The sequence below is a fragment of the Lepus europaeus genome, chromosome 5 (assembly GCF_033115175.1).
Source record: "Lepus europaeus isolate LE1 chromosome 5, mLepTim1.pri, whole genome shotgun sequence".
Lineage (NCBI taxonomy): Eukaryota > Metazoa > Chordata > Mammalia > Lagomorpha > Leporidae > Lepus > Lepus europaeus.
In genome coordinates, this window is record NC_084831.1 from 53,518,741 (window position 1) to 53,534,065 (window position 15,325).

A 15,325-nucleotide genomic window follows, 5' to 3' on the forward strand; every position below is an offset into this window, starting at 1 on the left:
GAATCTTTTTGAATATCTGTTTTCCTATTTTGAAGTTGTCCTTTTCTGAATGATATGTGTAGGTGATTTTTAACCTGAAAGATGGGGCCAGTGTTGTGCTGTAGCGAGTAAAGCCACCACCTGCGATGCCAGCATCCCATATGGGCGCTGGTTCGTGTCCTGACTGCTCCACTTCTGAAACAGCTCCCTGCTAATGGCCTAGGAAAAGCAGTGGAAGATGGCCCAATGCCTTGGGCCCCTGCACCCACAAGGGAGATCTGGAAGAAGCTCCTGGCTCCTGGCTTCAGCCAGGCCCAGCCCTTGCTATTGAATAGCCATCTGGAGAGTGAACTGGAAGATGCAAAATTGATCTCTCTCTCTCTCTCTCTCTCTCTCTGTTACTCTGACTTTCAAATGAATAAAAAATAATCTTTAAAAAATAATAATAATCTGCAAGGTGCTTGACAAGGGTAATTCTTTCCTTACCAGATGTGTTAATATATTATAATTATGATAAGGAGAATTCAAATTTTCTGACAGAACAAATTTAATAAGCATGCAGATGGATCAGCTGTTTAAAAAATTTCACAAATGAACAAAGGAAATTATAAACATTTAAAATTGATATATAAGGATACTTCAGAAAGTTCATAGGAAATAGAATCAAGAGATCAGTTATTTTGGCACAAAAAAAATCTTGAGGGATCTTCAAAGTATTCATGGAAAATGGGTCTTATAAGAGTTATGCATGGGGGCTGGAGCTGTGGCGCAGCAGGTTAAAGCCCCAGCCTGCAGTGCTGGCATCACATACAGACGCTGGTTCGAGTCCCGGTCCCTTCACTTACAATCCCACTCACTGCTAACGCACCTGGGAAAGCAGTGGAGGCTGGCCCAAGTCCTTGGGCCCCTTCACCCATGTGGGAGACCCAGAAGAAACTCCTGGCTCCTGATTTTGGATCGGCTCAGCTCCAGCTGTTGTGGCTATTTGGGGAACAAACCAGCAGATAGAAGACCTGTGTGTGTGTGTGTGTGTGTACTTTTCTTTGTAACTTTGTCTTACAAATAAATAAACCAGATCTTTAAAGAAATAAGTTATGCAAGGATTTCAAACTTTTGTGTTTTTTGGCACCAAAATAAACTCATCTTCTAATGCTATTTTTCACAAGCTTTTTGAGGTATCCACATATATTTTGATAAATATGTCTTAAAACTTTTCTAGGTAGGAAATTTATGTACATTTAAACAGATTTATATATATATATATAAAATATATATATAATTACAGCAGTAATCACCAATGTACTTAATGTCCAACTGAAGCAATAGAACATTACATATTCTTTCTCAAATCCTTTCTCCAAAATCCTGACTTTAAATACCACTTCAATGCTAATGACTTCCAAATTTAAATATGTGGTCTGACTTTCCCCCTGTACACTACCCGATATCTCCACTAGAATGTTGAATGGCATCTCAGACTGAATATCTCTCAAACTGAACTCATGATTTCCTTTCCGACTCTCCTGTTCCTCTGTAGTCTTTGTCTTTTTTCATGGCAACTCCATCTTCCCAGTTTCTCAGGATAAACTTGGAGTTCTGTTTCCTTTATTTCCTCTTTACACACACATACCCTATGGAAGCTATCTTTAGATCCTATTGACAATTCATTAAAACTGCATCTGGAATCTTGCTTCTCAAGGCCCCAGTAGGTAACCTAGTCCAAATTATTATGATGTTTTTCTAGATTATTGCTAATGCCTCACAACTGGTATTTCTTTTTTTTTTTTTTTTTTAATTTTTGACAGGCAGAGTGGACAGTGAGAGAGAGACAAAGAGAAAGGTCTTCCTTTGCCGTTGGTTCACCCTCCAATGGCCTCCGCCGTAGGCGCGCTGCGGCCGGCGCACCGCGCTGATCCGATGGCAGGAGCCAGGTGCTTCTCCTGGTCTCCCATGGGATGCAGGGCCCAAGCACTTGGGCCATCCTCCACTGCACTCCCTGGCCACAGCAGAGAGCTGGCCTGGAAGAGGGGCAACTGGGACAGGATCGGTGCCCCGACTGGGACTAGAACCCGGTGTGCCGGCGCCGCAAGGCGGAGGATTAGCCTAGTGAGCCGCGGCGCCGGCCCCACAACTGGTATTTCTGCTTCTGTTGTTTCCTTTCCTATAGTCTATTTTAAGCACAGAAGCTTGCATGACATTATTAAAACTTAGAACTTACAGTGTTCTATATAGTGTTCTAAACCCTCCACTGACTTCCCTCACCAATCATGCAGAGAAAATGCCCTGTTCTATCAGACTGTTAACTCTCTCATCTCCTGGAGTACTCTCCTCTTTCCTCATTCTCTTCTAGACACACTGGCATTTTTCTGTTCCTCCACTGTGCCACTGAGCTTGTTGGCCTTTCGGGTCCCTACTTTATACTACAGGCGTCTGCTCTGTCCTTCTTCCCTTGTTCAGAAGCCTAGGGCCTTCTGATCTCTTCCTTGTATGCATGTTTGATAATACCCTGGCTCTAGGCTATTAGGTTTGGATTAATATCTTCAAGCAAAGACTCATTTTATATATCTGATGATTTTTTAAAAATTTGAACCCCTCTGTTATTTGTGTTCTACAAGAAATTCTTTTATTCTTTTGTAATTTGACCTTTCGGTACAAATAATTTACTTCAGGGGCCCAATGTTGTGGAGCATTGAGTTAATCCGCCACCTTTTGAATGCTAGCATCACATATTGAGAGCCAATTTGAGTCGCAGATGCTCTACTTCTGATCCAGTTCCCTGTTATTGTGCCTGGGAAAGCAGCAGATGATGGTCCAAGTACTTGGGCCCCTACCACCCTTGTGGGAGACCTGAATGGAGTTCCTAGCTTGTGGCTTCAGCCTGGTGTAGTTCTAGCAATTATGGCCTTTTGGGGTGTGAACCAGGGGATGGGAACTAAGTCAGTTTGTCTTTCTTTCTCTTTCCGTTTCTCTGTCACTCTGTCTTTTAACTAAGTCAGTCTCTCTTCCATTTCTCTGGCACTCTGTCTTTCAAATGAATAAAAACAAGTATTTAAAAATTTTTAAAAAATTAATTCAGCATTTCATTTGGCTTGGTCATTTTGCCAGAACTGAAAGTGTGATGAATTAGTATTACCTAGTGAGGTAGATCATTGATTTCTCAGAATAATTTTGTTATTTTCTTGCATTAAAGGATGGAAGACTCCAGACAGGGGATCATATCTTGAAGATTGGTGGCACAAACGTGCAGGGAATGACCAGTGAGCAGGTTGCACAAGTGCTAAGAAACTGTGGGAATTCAGTCAGGATGCTTGTGGCAAGAGACCCAGTTGGTGAAGTTTCAGTGACCCCTCCTGCCCCTACAGCCTTACCTGTTGCTCTGCCTGCTGTAGCCAACACAAGCCCTGGTTCTGTGAGTATTCAAATTATCCTTTCTTCTTAAATCAAATACTGGATACAATACACTATGAGAGAAGAGACCCTTTCAATCAAAATATGACATTTGTTTAGTGTCTCATTGCTTACTAGTGAAGCAGAGGAGAACCCAGTTTGGAGGTACCAGATATGTTTTTCTCTTTTGTAGTTTCTCTGGGTTAAGTCATTTAGCCTCAGCTACTCATTTCTAAATTGAAGAAGAATAATAATACTGGCCTGGTCTGTTTCATTAGGTGGGCAAGAAGATATCTAGATGGTAGAGCAGAAAATGTAAATACTGGTCAGTGTATATGAATTATTCCTAATAGAAACAAATGAGCTAAAGAGGATAAATATTAATAATAATATTGTTATTAACAAGTAGTTATTATTGTAGTGATATAATAGTCATGCTTGTTAGTCATTGTTAACAACTGGAATTGTCCAGGTCGTGGGAAATCCTCCTGGTAATTCTGCCAGAAAGATGTTATTGCCCATTTAATGGACACAGAAACTAAAGGCAAATAATCAGTTAAAAGCCTACTAAGGACTATGTTGCAGAGCTGCAATTTGAATTCATATCTTTCTGGTGTGTTCCAAACCTTCCCCTACTATCTCACAGACTCTGAATGAAGAAACAATAAGGCAAAAGCAAAGAAATCGTTTTCAAAAGGAAGGGGCCTGAGGAAGAGGAAAGAAAAAAGTAATTATGGTAGAAAGGGATGGAAAGCCACTCATCACTGTCATCTGATTCATCGCTGTGTCTCTTCTGGAAAGTTGTGGCCTTTCCCTACTGGGAATTGTATGAGTGGAACTTTTCTCACTGAGATATTAGAACCTTTTAGAAATTTTTAAGTTTTTCCAAATTGTAGTTACCACCATGTTCGTTGTGCTCCCTCTCTGCAGTTCTTGGAGCCTTCTACTTTGTACTGAGGGACCATTTTAACTGTGTGATATTGGGAATTTGGTTTAATCAGCTATTTATTTTCTAATATTAATGTTTTGAATTGAAGGAAAGTATTATGTTTAGTTACCTTACTCCTTTATGGAAATGTTTGGAAGACAGGTATTAAAAAGAAATATTTAGCTCAACATTATCATATTACATATTGCCTTTTGTTTCTGAATTTTTCCTAATGCTTGTAATTCCTTCAGATACAAATGTATCTTGAGTTTTTTTCTAAGTGGATTTGTTAGTTTTCTAGTCTAGTACAGCAAATTCCCACCAGGTTGGCAGAATAGCACGACACCCTTTGTTAGTGTGCAGTTCAGTGGTGTCGGATCTAGTTAGGCCTGGATGGACTGGGCTCTCTGGTTGGATTCTTAGAAGGCTGAATCAAGTGCTGGCTTTATTGTGTTCTTTCCTGGACCATACCCATCTCCAACCTAAGGCTGTTGAAAGATCACAATTCCTTGCAGCGGTAAGACCTGGGTCCCTTTTTCTGTGCTTGCTTTCAACAAAGACCTCTTTTGGCACCATGAGGCCCCTGCATTGCTTCTCACACAGCCCCCTCCATTTTCATACCACAGGTTGAGTCCTTCTGCTTCAAATCTTTCTTGCTTTCCTTTCTGCTACTAGCAGGAGAAAACTCTGCTTTTACAGACTCCTCTGATTAGATTAGGGCTACCTGGGTAATCTCCCTTCTGGCAGGTAGTATAGTATAAACATGGGAATAGCACTAGTGATTGAAGATCTTGGGAACCATCTTAAAATTTTACCTACCACATTTGCTAAGAAAATACTTGGCAAACTTTGCACAAATTGACTATGTAGACATAATTATGTAACTAAACAAATTATATTTGTTTTTTTCCTTTTAGGACAATTCTCCTTTTGAAACATACAATGTTGAACTTGTTAAGAAAGATGGACAGAGTCTTGGGATTAGAATTGTTGGCTATGTTGGAACATCTCATTCAGGTAAACGCATCGTTTTTATTAGATTTTTTTTTTTTTTTTTCAACAGGCAGAGTGGATAGTGAGAGAGAGAGAGAGACAGAGAGAAAGGTCTTCCTTTTTGCCGTTGGTTCACCCTCCAGTGGCCGCTGCAGCTTGCACATTGGGCTGATCTGAAGCCAAGCCAGGTGCTTTTCCTGGTCTCCCACACGGGTGCAGGGCCCAAGGACCTGGGCCATCCTCCACTGCCTTCCCGGGCCATAGCAGAGAGCTGGCCTGGAAGAGGAGCAACCGGGACAGAACCGGTGCCCCAACCGGGACTAGAACCCGGTGTGCCGGCGCCGCAAGGCGGAGGATTAGCCTGTTAAGCCACAGTGACGGCCTTAGATATTTGGCAATAATTGTGAAGGATGTTAAGGTTTCTGGACAGTAAAATTAAATACTTACAGATTTTAATTTAAACCTGAACAATAAAACTGTGAATCTAATAGTAGCCAGTTACTTTTCAGTGATTAGGGAATCACATTTTATCTCAATAGTTTTATAGCTGGCTCGATAGTCATTAACCAAAGAATCTAATTGTGCAGCTCAGCATACAGCATTTGAATTGCACCTCCTATTATTTCTAAGAGATATATTTTGAATATTGTGACTGTTAACATATTATGGTATATTATGTTGGTGAGAAAGTGAATTGATTATGAATTTCATTTGCAAGTCTAAAGATTGTTAACCTTATGCTTAGTCATTAAAAAACTAAGATAAAACAAATATTTCAGTAGAGTTATTTTCCTCTCATATAAATGAAATACACTATGAGAATAAATGCAGGTATGTGACTTGAGTATCTCTGAATCGAGCTCCCTCAACCCTTAACCTGCAGAGCTTGATAACAGTGTAAGAGTTATTGTTTTATTATAAGATAGTTATTAGGGTAAGAAAGTAAACTTCTTTACAAACTAGTAACATGGAACTTCAGAATGATAAAATGTTTTGGTTTTTCTGAAAAAGTAGCAAGATCAGAGAGTTAATTTCTTAAAAAAAATTATTATCTTGCATATATATAGCAGGTGGAAAAATTAAGAGTGCTAATATATTCAAAGTCCTATGTGAAATTCATGTCAGGCCACCTTGTGCTATTTTAGCCTAATGAAATGTCTTTTTTCAAACCTTTAGATTTTTCTAAGTGCCATCTTTTTTTAGATTCAGAATTTAAATGAGTCCCGAATGAACTAAGTATGAATTGTATAATATTATCACAAAAAAACCATAGTGAGTTTGGTTAATGGAATGACTTAGTTTCTAAATTTAAGGCTTAATTCTTAAAAGAAAGTGAATGATCAAAAATTGAGAAAATCTGATATTTATGTTACTTTATAAATAAAAAAACACCATTTTACTTCTATAACATCAAAGGAAGTTTTTGAGATTGGATGGTTTGAGAAGGGCAGGTGAATTAAAAAACTAGAGCATCTTAAAATTCAACATATTTTGTTTTTTTCACATTTAACAAAAAGTATGTATTTGAGAGGCAGCTAGAGAGAGCTCCCATCTGCTGGTACATTCCCCAAACATCTACAGTAGTTGAGACTGGGCTGTTTCAAAGCCAGGTTTCCCACATGGAGGGCAGGAACCCAATCATTTGAACCATTGCTGCTGCCTCCCAGGGTCTGCCATAGAAGGAAGCTTAAGTCAGGATTGGAGGTGGGACTCAAACACCCGGCACTGTAATTGGGGAGACAACATGTGATTGTTCAAAGTAATTTTTGTTCCACTCATTGGACTTTTGAGGAGTTACTATGCTTAGTTCTGTAGGGGCAAGTAGAATAAGAAAATCTATTCCAGGAGACAATATGTAACCAGCTCTTACCTATTTAAGGATAAATGAAAAAGTTATGTTAGCAGAGACGTGAGCAAACTATTATAGGATGGCAAATGGAGGATCCAATTTGACAGGGAATTGGAGCGCTCACAAAGAAGGAAGGATTCGACTTCAGAATGGTACAGGGAAGTATTATTGTCAGACTTCTGTCTATGAAATACGTGGAATCTGTTCTGTTTCCTTTTTAAAAAGTTTTTTATTTATATAAAGGGTATTTATATTAGTAAAACAAAAAAGAAGAGATTGACAGGTAGAAAGACTTGAATGAGAGGAAGAATAAAGTCATGAAAATGCCAAGCGTTTATCTTGGTGGAGTTATGTAGTGGAAGATGAAGTTGAAAAATAAGTTTGAAGTAGATTATAGGAGGCCTTGAATGTGATTCTATGAAAGTTCAATAGGAACACATTGCTTATTTTTCCTCTACAAGTAGTATTTTGAGTTCATATGAAATTAATGAAAGAAAAATACAAAATCATCCAGAACTATGTTTTTTTTTTTACTTTGTAGTTTCCCTGCAACTGTCTTGTCCAAAGAAATGCATGCTTTTTCTTTTAGTGTAATGTTTAAAAAAATATTTACTTACTTATTTGAAAGGCAGAGTGACAGAGAGAGGAGGAGACAGAGGGAGAGAGGTCTTCCATTCACTGGTTCACTCCCCAAATGGCTTGCAATGACCAGGGCTGGACCAGGCCGAAGGCGTGAGCCTGGAACTCTGTCAGGGTCTCTCACTTGACTGCAGGGGCCCAAGTTCTTGGGTCCTCCTCCACTGCTTTCCCAGGTGCATTAGCAGAGAGCTGGATCAGAAGTGGAGCAACTCGAACCTGAGCCCACATGGGATGCCGGTGCTGTAGGCTGCAGCTTTACCTGCTATAACACAACGCCAGCCCCAATGCATGCTTTTTGTATAGTTAAAAATTTTATATGGCTGTTTGTTTCTCCTTAAATGTCTTGTTTTATAGTGTAAAGGTGGCCAGCACCGTGGCTCACTAGGCTAATCCTTTGCCTGGGCACCAGCACCCTGGGTTCTAGTCCCGGTTGGGGAACTGGATTCTGTCCCGGTTGCTCCTCTTCCAGTCCAGCTCTCTGCTGTGGCCTGGGAAGGCAGTGGAGGATGGCCCAAGTGCTTGGGCCCTGCACCCGCATGGGAGACCAGGAGGAAGCACCTGGCTCCTGGCTTCGGATCGGCCGTTGAGGGGGTGAACCAACGGATAGGAAGACCTTTCTCTCTGTCTCTTTCTCTCACTGTTTAAATCTGCCTGTCAAAAAAATAATATATGTATAGTGTAAAGATTATTTTATGCTGCTGAGTCCATTCTAGTTTTCTTTTGAAACTTTGTGTATGTTTCTTTTTTCTGTGGGGCTCAAACGAGAGCCCTGAACTAATTAGAAGCAGGAAGACCTGTTAGGAGATACTTGTCTGTCACGGTGCTAGTGAAAAATGATGAAGGCTTATGCCAAGTCAGCAGTGAGACTGGAGATAGACCAAGAAAGAGGGTCAGCCTAACCTGAATTTCAGCTTAGATTGGAGTGCCTTTCGTCAAGGTCCCATTACTGATTATTTTTCCAAAACAGTAGTCATCAGTCACATCATTTCAAATTCAGGTCACCTGTGATGGTGACAGTTTGAAATAATCCATCATTTTCTTGTGCTTGTGTTCAAAATAGTATTTATCAAGCCTTCAGTCAGTCTCTTTAGCTAATTAACCTCTTGACATAAATTTTGCAATCAGGACCTAATTAGAGCTTTCTTCCTTTTTCCCTATATCTGTGCACCCTTAGGGGAAGCTGCAGGTATCTATGTGAAAAGTTTAATACCTGGCAGTGCTGCCTACCACAATGGCCACATTCAAGTGAATGACAAGATAGTTGCTGTAAGTAACTGCCCTGTTTTAGGTTTGAATCAAGTTTAAGAAATGCTGATCTTTATTATTATGTATTTGAAAAGGAGAGGGCTTAATAAAGTTTCATAAGGTTTTAAAACTGTTAAGTTTGTGTGTAACTCACAGTGAAATCTCATTTAATTTGAACTTCTGTGATTCTAAATTTTATTTTTTTGATTATCAATGAAGACTTATCAGTAGGAAAAATTACATATACACATATATAATTACTTAAATACATGTATTTTGTATATGTACACATATATATGTAACAATATGTGTGCATATATAAAACGTTCCAACATTATATAAAATATATTTTATATAATTATATATTTATATAATTATTTTATATAAAATATATATTTATATAATTATATATAAAATTGTATTATAAAATATATATAAAATATGTTCCAACATTCTCATAGAAAACACTTTTCAAACATGTTCTTTAAAGTTATTACATATAATTAATAAACTGTTAACCATCTCTTTTTATCTCTTTGTGAAAGTAATTTTCCTCCTAACCATTTTTAGTACACCCCAGGTTCAGATGTTTTCTGTATTTTAGAATGCTATACCCTTTTCAAATGAAATTGGTCTTCCCTCATTTAGTATAAATTAAATTTTTATATACTCTCATTCAGATATAGATAGTTGATATATAGAAATCTAGTGTCTATACACATAAGGTTATTTACATGGAAACAGATGTTGGGAGGTGATTGAGTCTATGTCCTTCTTGTCTATCTCAGGATACACCTTTCATGACTCCCCTTTTTACAGTAATGGACCTAAGAAATGTCTTTTGGTGATTTGTGCTGTCTGGAGACTAGCAACAGTCATCTATGCTTTAGAGAAAATACTTAGGAGGGAAGCTAAAATAGTGATTTGGCTAGTGTTAAGAAGATTGAGAGAGGAATCCTGTTGTCCTGATGGACTTCAAAAATGTAGAAATGAGCTAGACTTGGATTAGCAATACCTTTCTTACATAGCCTTCATAAGAATACTAGAAGACCTGATTGAGGGAAATTTTTTTGGAAAATGTTGCATAATGATATGAGAGAGGGATGAAATATTGGATGACCACTTCAATTTTGACAATAATGACCTCTATTAATATATCTTGAGAGCTCTATATGGCAGTTGACCATCTTTTATAGCATTCTGAATTTGAATTTGAATAGCACCAGAGTAAAACCCTTTATCTCTCTCAGGCTGTTAGTTAAAACATGTGATATAGACATGCAAGTTTGAATTTGCTTTCTAGTTTGTGAGCAAGTTTGTCAACTTCTTTATTAGTTTTGCATCCTTATTAAAAATATGAAGATCTTATATAAATTATTTGGGAGATAAAATCAATTGTTTCATTCAGTCATGCCAGAATTAAAAATAGTAGACAACTTAAAGTTTTTTAACTTGCTTCTTAATATTTTAGGTTAATGGGGTGAATATTCAGGGTTTTGACAACCAGGATGTTGTTGAAGTGTTACGAAATGCAGGGCAGGTGGTACACCTAACCCTAGCTCGAAGGAAGACATCCTCATCTGGTTATCAGCTTGAACTCCCTTCAGACAGAGGTAATTCATTCTTTTTTTTTTTTTTTTAAAGATTTATTTATCTATTTGAAAGAGTTACACAGAGAGAGGAGAGAGAAGAGAAAGAGGAGAGAGGAGAGAGAGAGAGAGAGCGAGAGAGAGAGAGAGAGGTCTTCCATCCAATGGTTCACTCCCCAGATGGCCGCAATGGCCAGAGCTGCGCCAATTCAAAGCCAGGAGCCAGGAGCTTCTTCCAGGTCTCCCACGTGGGTGCAGGGGCCCAAGGATTTGGACGAACTTCTGCTTTCCCGGGCCATAGCAGAGAGCTGGATCGGAAGTGGGGCAGCCAGGTCTCAAACCAACTCCCATATGGGATGCTGGAGCTTCAGGCCAGGGCGTTAACCCACTGTGCTGCAGCGACAGCCCCAGAGATAATTAATTCATTCTGTCATCCTCCCAATGTGGAGTCTGGGCCAAATGAATAGCCAAGTTTTAGTAGTTGCTGTGTGAGTCTTAGCAGGAAAACCTACCTATTTTGTGAAAGGCAGTGATGGAGAAATGAGTAAGCTTATTTATGCATTAAAGATGCATTTCCTTGGCTTTTAATAATGTGTGAGTGCAAATGTTAGGACAAGAACCCTGACATACACTAAGCTCTAGGAGTTTCTCTAAATGGAGATGAAATCATTTTTTGAAAAAGCTTTCAAATTTCATTTATTGCTTATGTTTGAATAATACCGCTTTGCCTTTTGTTCCAAGGGCTTTCATTTTTCTAATGCTTTGACATTTTTGCAAACTTCGGGTTTCATATTACTTTTAACAATATATTTTATTCAAATCTATCTCTTAACTTTGAGGTATAGTGAGAGAAAATAAAACCTGGGTTTTTTTTTTATATCAAAAGCATTTCATTGTAAAATAATATCCGCTAATGTAGTTATAAAATAACAATAAATTACAAAATAAATACATAATTGTATGCATGCCAATGTTTGATTATCGATTTCTAAGTGTATAGATCAACAGAAGTTGGTAATCATGGGAACACAGGTGCAGTTTAAAATGAGTTTGTTATATAACTGCTGAGCAGGAACACTTCTGTTAGAATTTTGAGAAAATAAGTAAAGCTTTTTACCCCTCTGGAAATATTGCTCTGGAGATATAATAAGTCTAGTAGTCTTTGGATTCAACTGTTATTGATTTGTATTTAAATGGGAAATTTTTATGTTTTATGTGATAGTGGAAATTTTGCTGCTGAAAGACAGATGCTCTGTCAACTGCACTGTATGTCTGAAATTTAAAATTGCTTAAATAGTGCAAATTGTACATATGCCTTATTGTCCTTAAAAGGTTCTCATAAATATTTATATAAATATAATGGTTTCTAATAGCCCTGATAGAGCCCTTGGCTTCAGTCTACTGTAGCAAATGAATGTAGGCATGCCCAATGTCTGCGAATTAACAGTTCTTTACTGCTCATGCCTATGTTTTTGATTTGGGATAAGTACTGCCACCTTTTTCTCCATGGATTGTTCTGTGGTTCCCCAGTACCCTTTCCAAAGCATCCCTTTGAAAGCAGTCTGTTTTAGCATTTAGCGCATTACGTGGTAGTCACCTGTCTTATGTGGAAGACTAAAATGTAGGGCAGTGGTTATCTTTTTGCTTCTTGCCCCCATGTCACACATCTTTTTATGCCTTGCATACTGTCAGTATTTAGAAATTGGTTTTACTGAAACAAACTGAACAGCTTCTAGCTCTGCAAGTTACCTCCCTCTGCCATTCGAAGTCTTACTGTCTCTTCCCCCTCCAAGCCCCTACTATTTGTAAACTTTGCTTATATTTATTTGCATGCCATAATGTATGCTGTTTGTGGCTCAATATCAGACTGTGGCTTTATAGTGAATTTGGTGGTAACTGTTTTCTCCAGCTGGGCCAGTAGCTTCTGGTTGACTTTTTTTTTTTTTTCTCTCTATTTTTTTTTTAAACTTTCATTTAATGCATATAAATTTCCAAAGTACAGCTTATGGATTACAATGGCTTTTTCTCCGATAACTTCCCTCCGACCCGCAACCCTCCCCTTTCCCGCTCCCTCTCCCCTTCCATTCACATCAAGATTCATTTTCAATTCTCTATATACAGAAGATCAGTTTAGCATATATTAAGTAAAGATTTCAAGAGTTTGCACCCACATAGAAACACAAAGTGAAAAATACTATTTGAGTACTAGTTATAGCATTAAATCACAATGTACAGCACATTAAGGACAGAGATCCTACATGAGAAGTAAGTGCACAGTGACTCCTGTTGTTGACTTAACAAATTGACACTCTTGTTAATGGCATCAGTAATCACCCTAGGCTCTTGTCATGAGTTGTCAAAGCTATGGAAGCCTTTTGAGTTCACCAACTCTTATCATATTTAGACAAGGTCTTAGTCAAAGTGGAAGTTCTCTCCTCCCTTCAGAGAAAAGTACCACCTTCTCTGATGACCTGTTCTTTCCACTGGAATCTCACTCGCGGAGATCTTTCATTTAGGTTTGTGGTTTTTTTTTTTTTTTTTTTTTTTTTTTTTTTTTTTTTTTTTTTTTTTTTTTGCCAGAGTGTCTTGGCTTTCCATGCCTAAAATACTCTCATGGGCTCTTCAGCCGGATCCGAATGCCTTAAGGGCTGATTCTGAGGACAGAGTGCTGTTTAGGACATCTGCCATTCTATGAGTCTGCTGTGTATCTCACTTCCCATGTTGGATTGTTCTCTCCCTTTTTTGTTCTATCGGTTGGTATTTGCAGCCACTAGTCTTATTTATGTGATCCCTTTGATTCTTAGTCCTATCATTATGATCAATTGTGAACAGAAATTGATCACTTGGACTAGTGAGATGGCATTGGTACATGCCTCCTTGATGGGATTGAATTGGAATCCCCTGGTATGTTTCTAACTCTATTGTTTGGGGCAAGTCAGCTTGATCATGTCCCAAATTGTACATCTCTTCCCTCTCTTATTCCCACTCTTATATTTAACAGGGATCACTCTTCAGTTAAGTTTCAACACTTAAGAATAACTGTGTATTAATTACAGAATTAAACCAATAGTATTAAGTAGAACAGACAAAAAAAATTATAGTAAAAAATAACTAACATGAAATCTTCTTTCCCAACAAGTGTTTAAGTAGACAACAGCCTCGTTAACTATATGCACATTGTTTTAAGCAGATCTCTAGAACTTTTTCATCTTGCACAATTGAAATTCTGTGCCCATTGATTTACTAGCTCTGCATTCCCTTCCCCTCAGCCTCCAGGAACCACCATTACACTTCCTGTGTCTGTGAGTTTGGCTGCTTAGATTCCTCATACAAGTGGAAGTATGCAGTCTTTGTCCTGTGACTGGTGCATTTCACTTTGCATGGTGTCCTCCGAGTTCATCTATATTATGGCATATGACAGGATTTACTTCTTTTTTAAGACTGAATACCATTCCATTATTTGTATATGGAAAATTTCTTTTTAAGATTTGTTTATTTATTTGAAAGGCAAAGTTACAGAGAGTGGAGGAGAGACAACAGAGAGAGGTCTTCCATCTGCTGGTTCACTACCCAAATGGCCACAATGGCTAGAGCTGGGCCGATCTGAAGCTAGGAGCCAGGAGCTTCTTCCAGGTCTCCTACATGGGTGCAGGGGCCTAAGCACTTTGACCATCTTCCACTGCTTTCCCAGGCCACCAGCAGGGAGCTGTATTGGAAGTGGAGCATCTGGGACTCGAACCAGCACCCATATGGGATGCCGGTGCAGCAAGCAGAGGCTTAACCCACTACACCACAGCACTGGGCCCATGATACAATTTCTTTATCCACCCATTCTAAATATACATTTTGGTTGTTTCTACCTCTTGGTTATTGTGAATAATGCCACAGAAAATGTTGCCATTTCTTATTCTAGCACTGGGCTATATATTTTTGTATATTCAATGTATTGCTGATCCAAAAAAACCTTTTGTTTAAAGATTTAATTCTTTATTTGAAAAAAGAGTTACACAGAGAGAGGAGAGGCAGAGAGAGGGAGAGAGAGATAAAGAGAGAGGTCTTCCATATTCTGGTTCATTCCTCAACGCTGTGCCGATCTGGAGCCAGGAGCCAGGATCCAGGAGTTTCCTCTGGGTCTCCCACATGGGTGCAGAACTTGGGCCATCTTTTACTGCTTTCACAGGCCATAGCAGAGAGCCAGATTGGAAATGGAGCAGCTGGGACTCAAATTGGTGCCCATATGAGATGCCAGTACTGCAGGTGTCGGCTTTACCCACTGAGCCACATCGTCAGCTCCTCAAAATGTCTTTTATAGCTTCTCTTGTTATTCCTCCCCAAACTAAAATTGAATCATGCTTTGCATTTGTGGCATTTGTTAAGCATTGTTTAGTTTCTTAATGTAGAAGAATCCCTCATTCTGTCCCTATGGTATAGATTTATATATATATGTACATATATATATATATATAAATTATTTATTTGAAAAGCAGAGTTAGAGAGACAGACAGAGATAGAGAGATCTTCCATCTGCTGGTTCTTTCCCCAAATGGCTGCTACATTCAGGGCTGGGCCAGGCCAAAGCTAGGAGCCAGGAGCTTCTTCTGAGTCTTCCACGTAGGTGTTGGGGCCAAAGCACTTGGGCTGTCCTCCACTGCTTTCCCAGGCACATTAGCAGGGAACTGGATTGGAAGTGGAACAGTGTCCAAATGGGATGCCAGC

General features: G+C 38.8%; 1 protein-coding gene across 9 annotated transcripts in view; it reads left to right on the forward strand.

Annotated features, from left to right (window-relative positions):
* PATJ (PATJ crumbs cell polarity complex component) overlaps positions 1–15,325 on the forward strand; it is a 445,385-nt gene that overhangs the window by 49,718 nt on the left and 380,342 nt on the right. For all 9 annotated transcript variants that reach the window (XM_062191443.1, XM_062191441.1, XM_062191445.1 and 6 more), the window contains exons 8-11: positions 3,170–3,388; positions 5,212–5,311; positions 8,950–9,041; positions 10,492–10,633. In XM_062191443.1, coding sequence (XP_062047427.1) covers positions 3,170–3,388; positions 5,212–5,311; positions 8,950–9,041; positions 10,492–10,633 — 553 coding nt within the window. The remainder of the gene's footprint in view (positions 1–3,169; positions 3,389–5,211; positions 5,312–8,949; positions 9,042–10,491; positions 10,634–15,325) is intronic.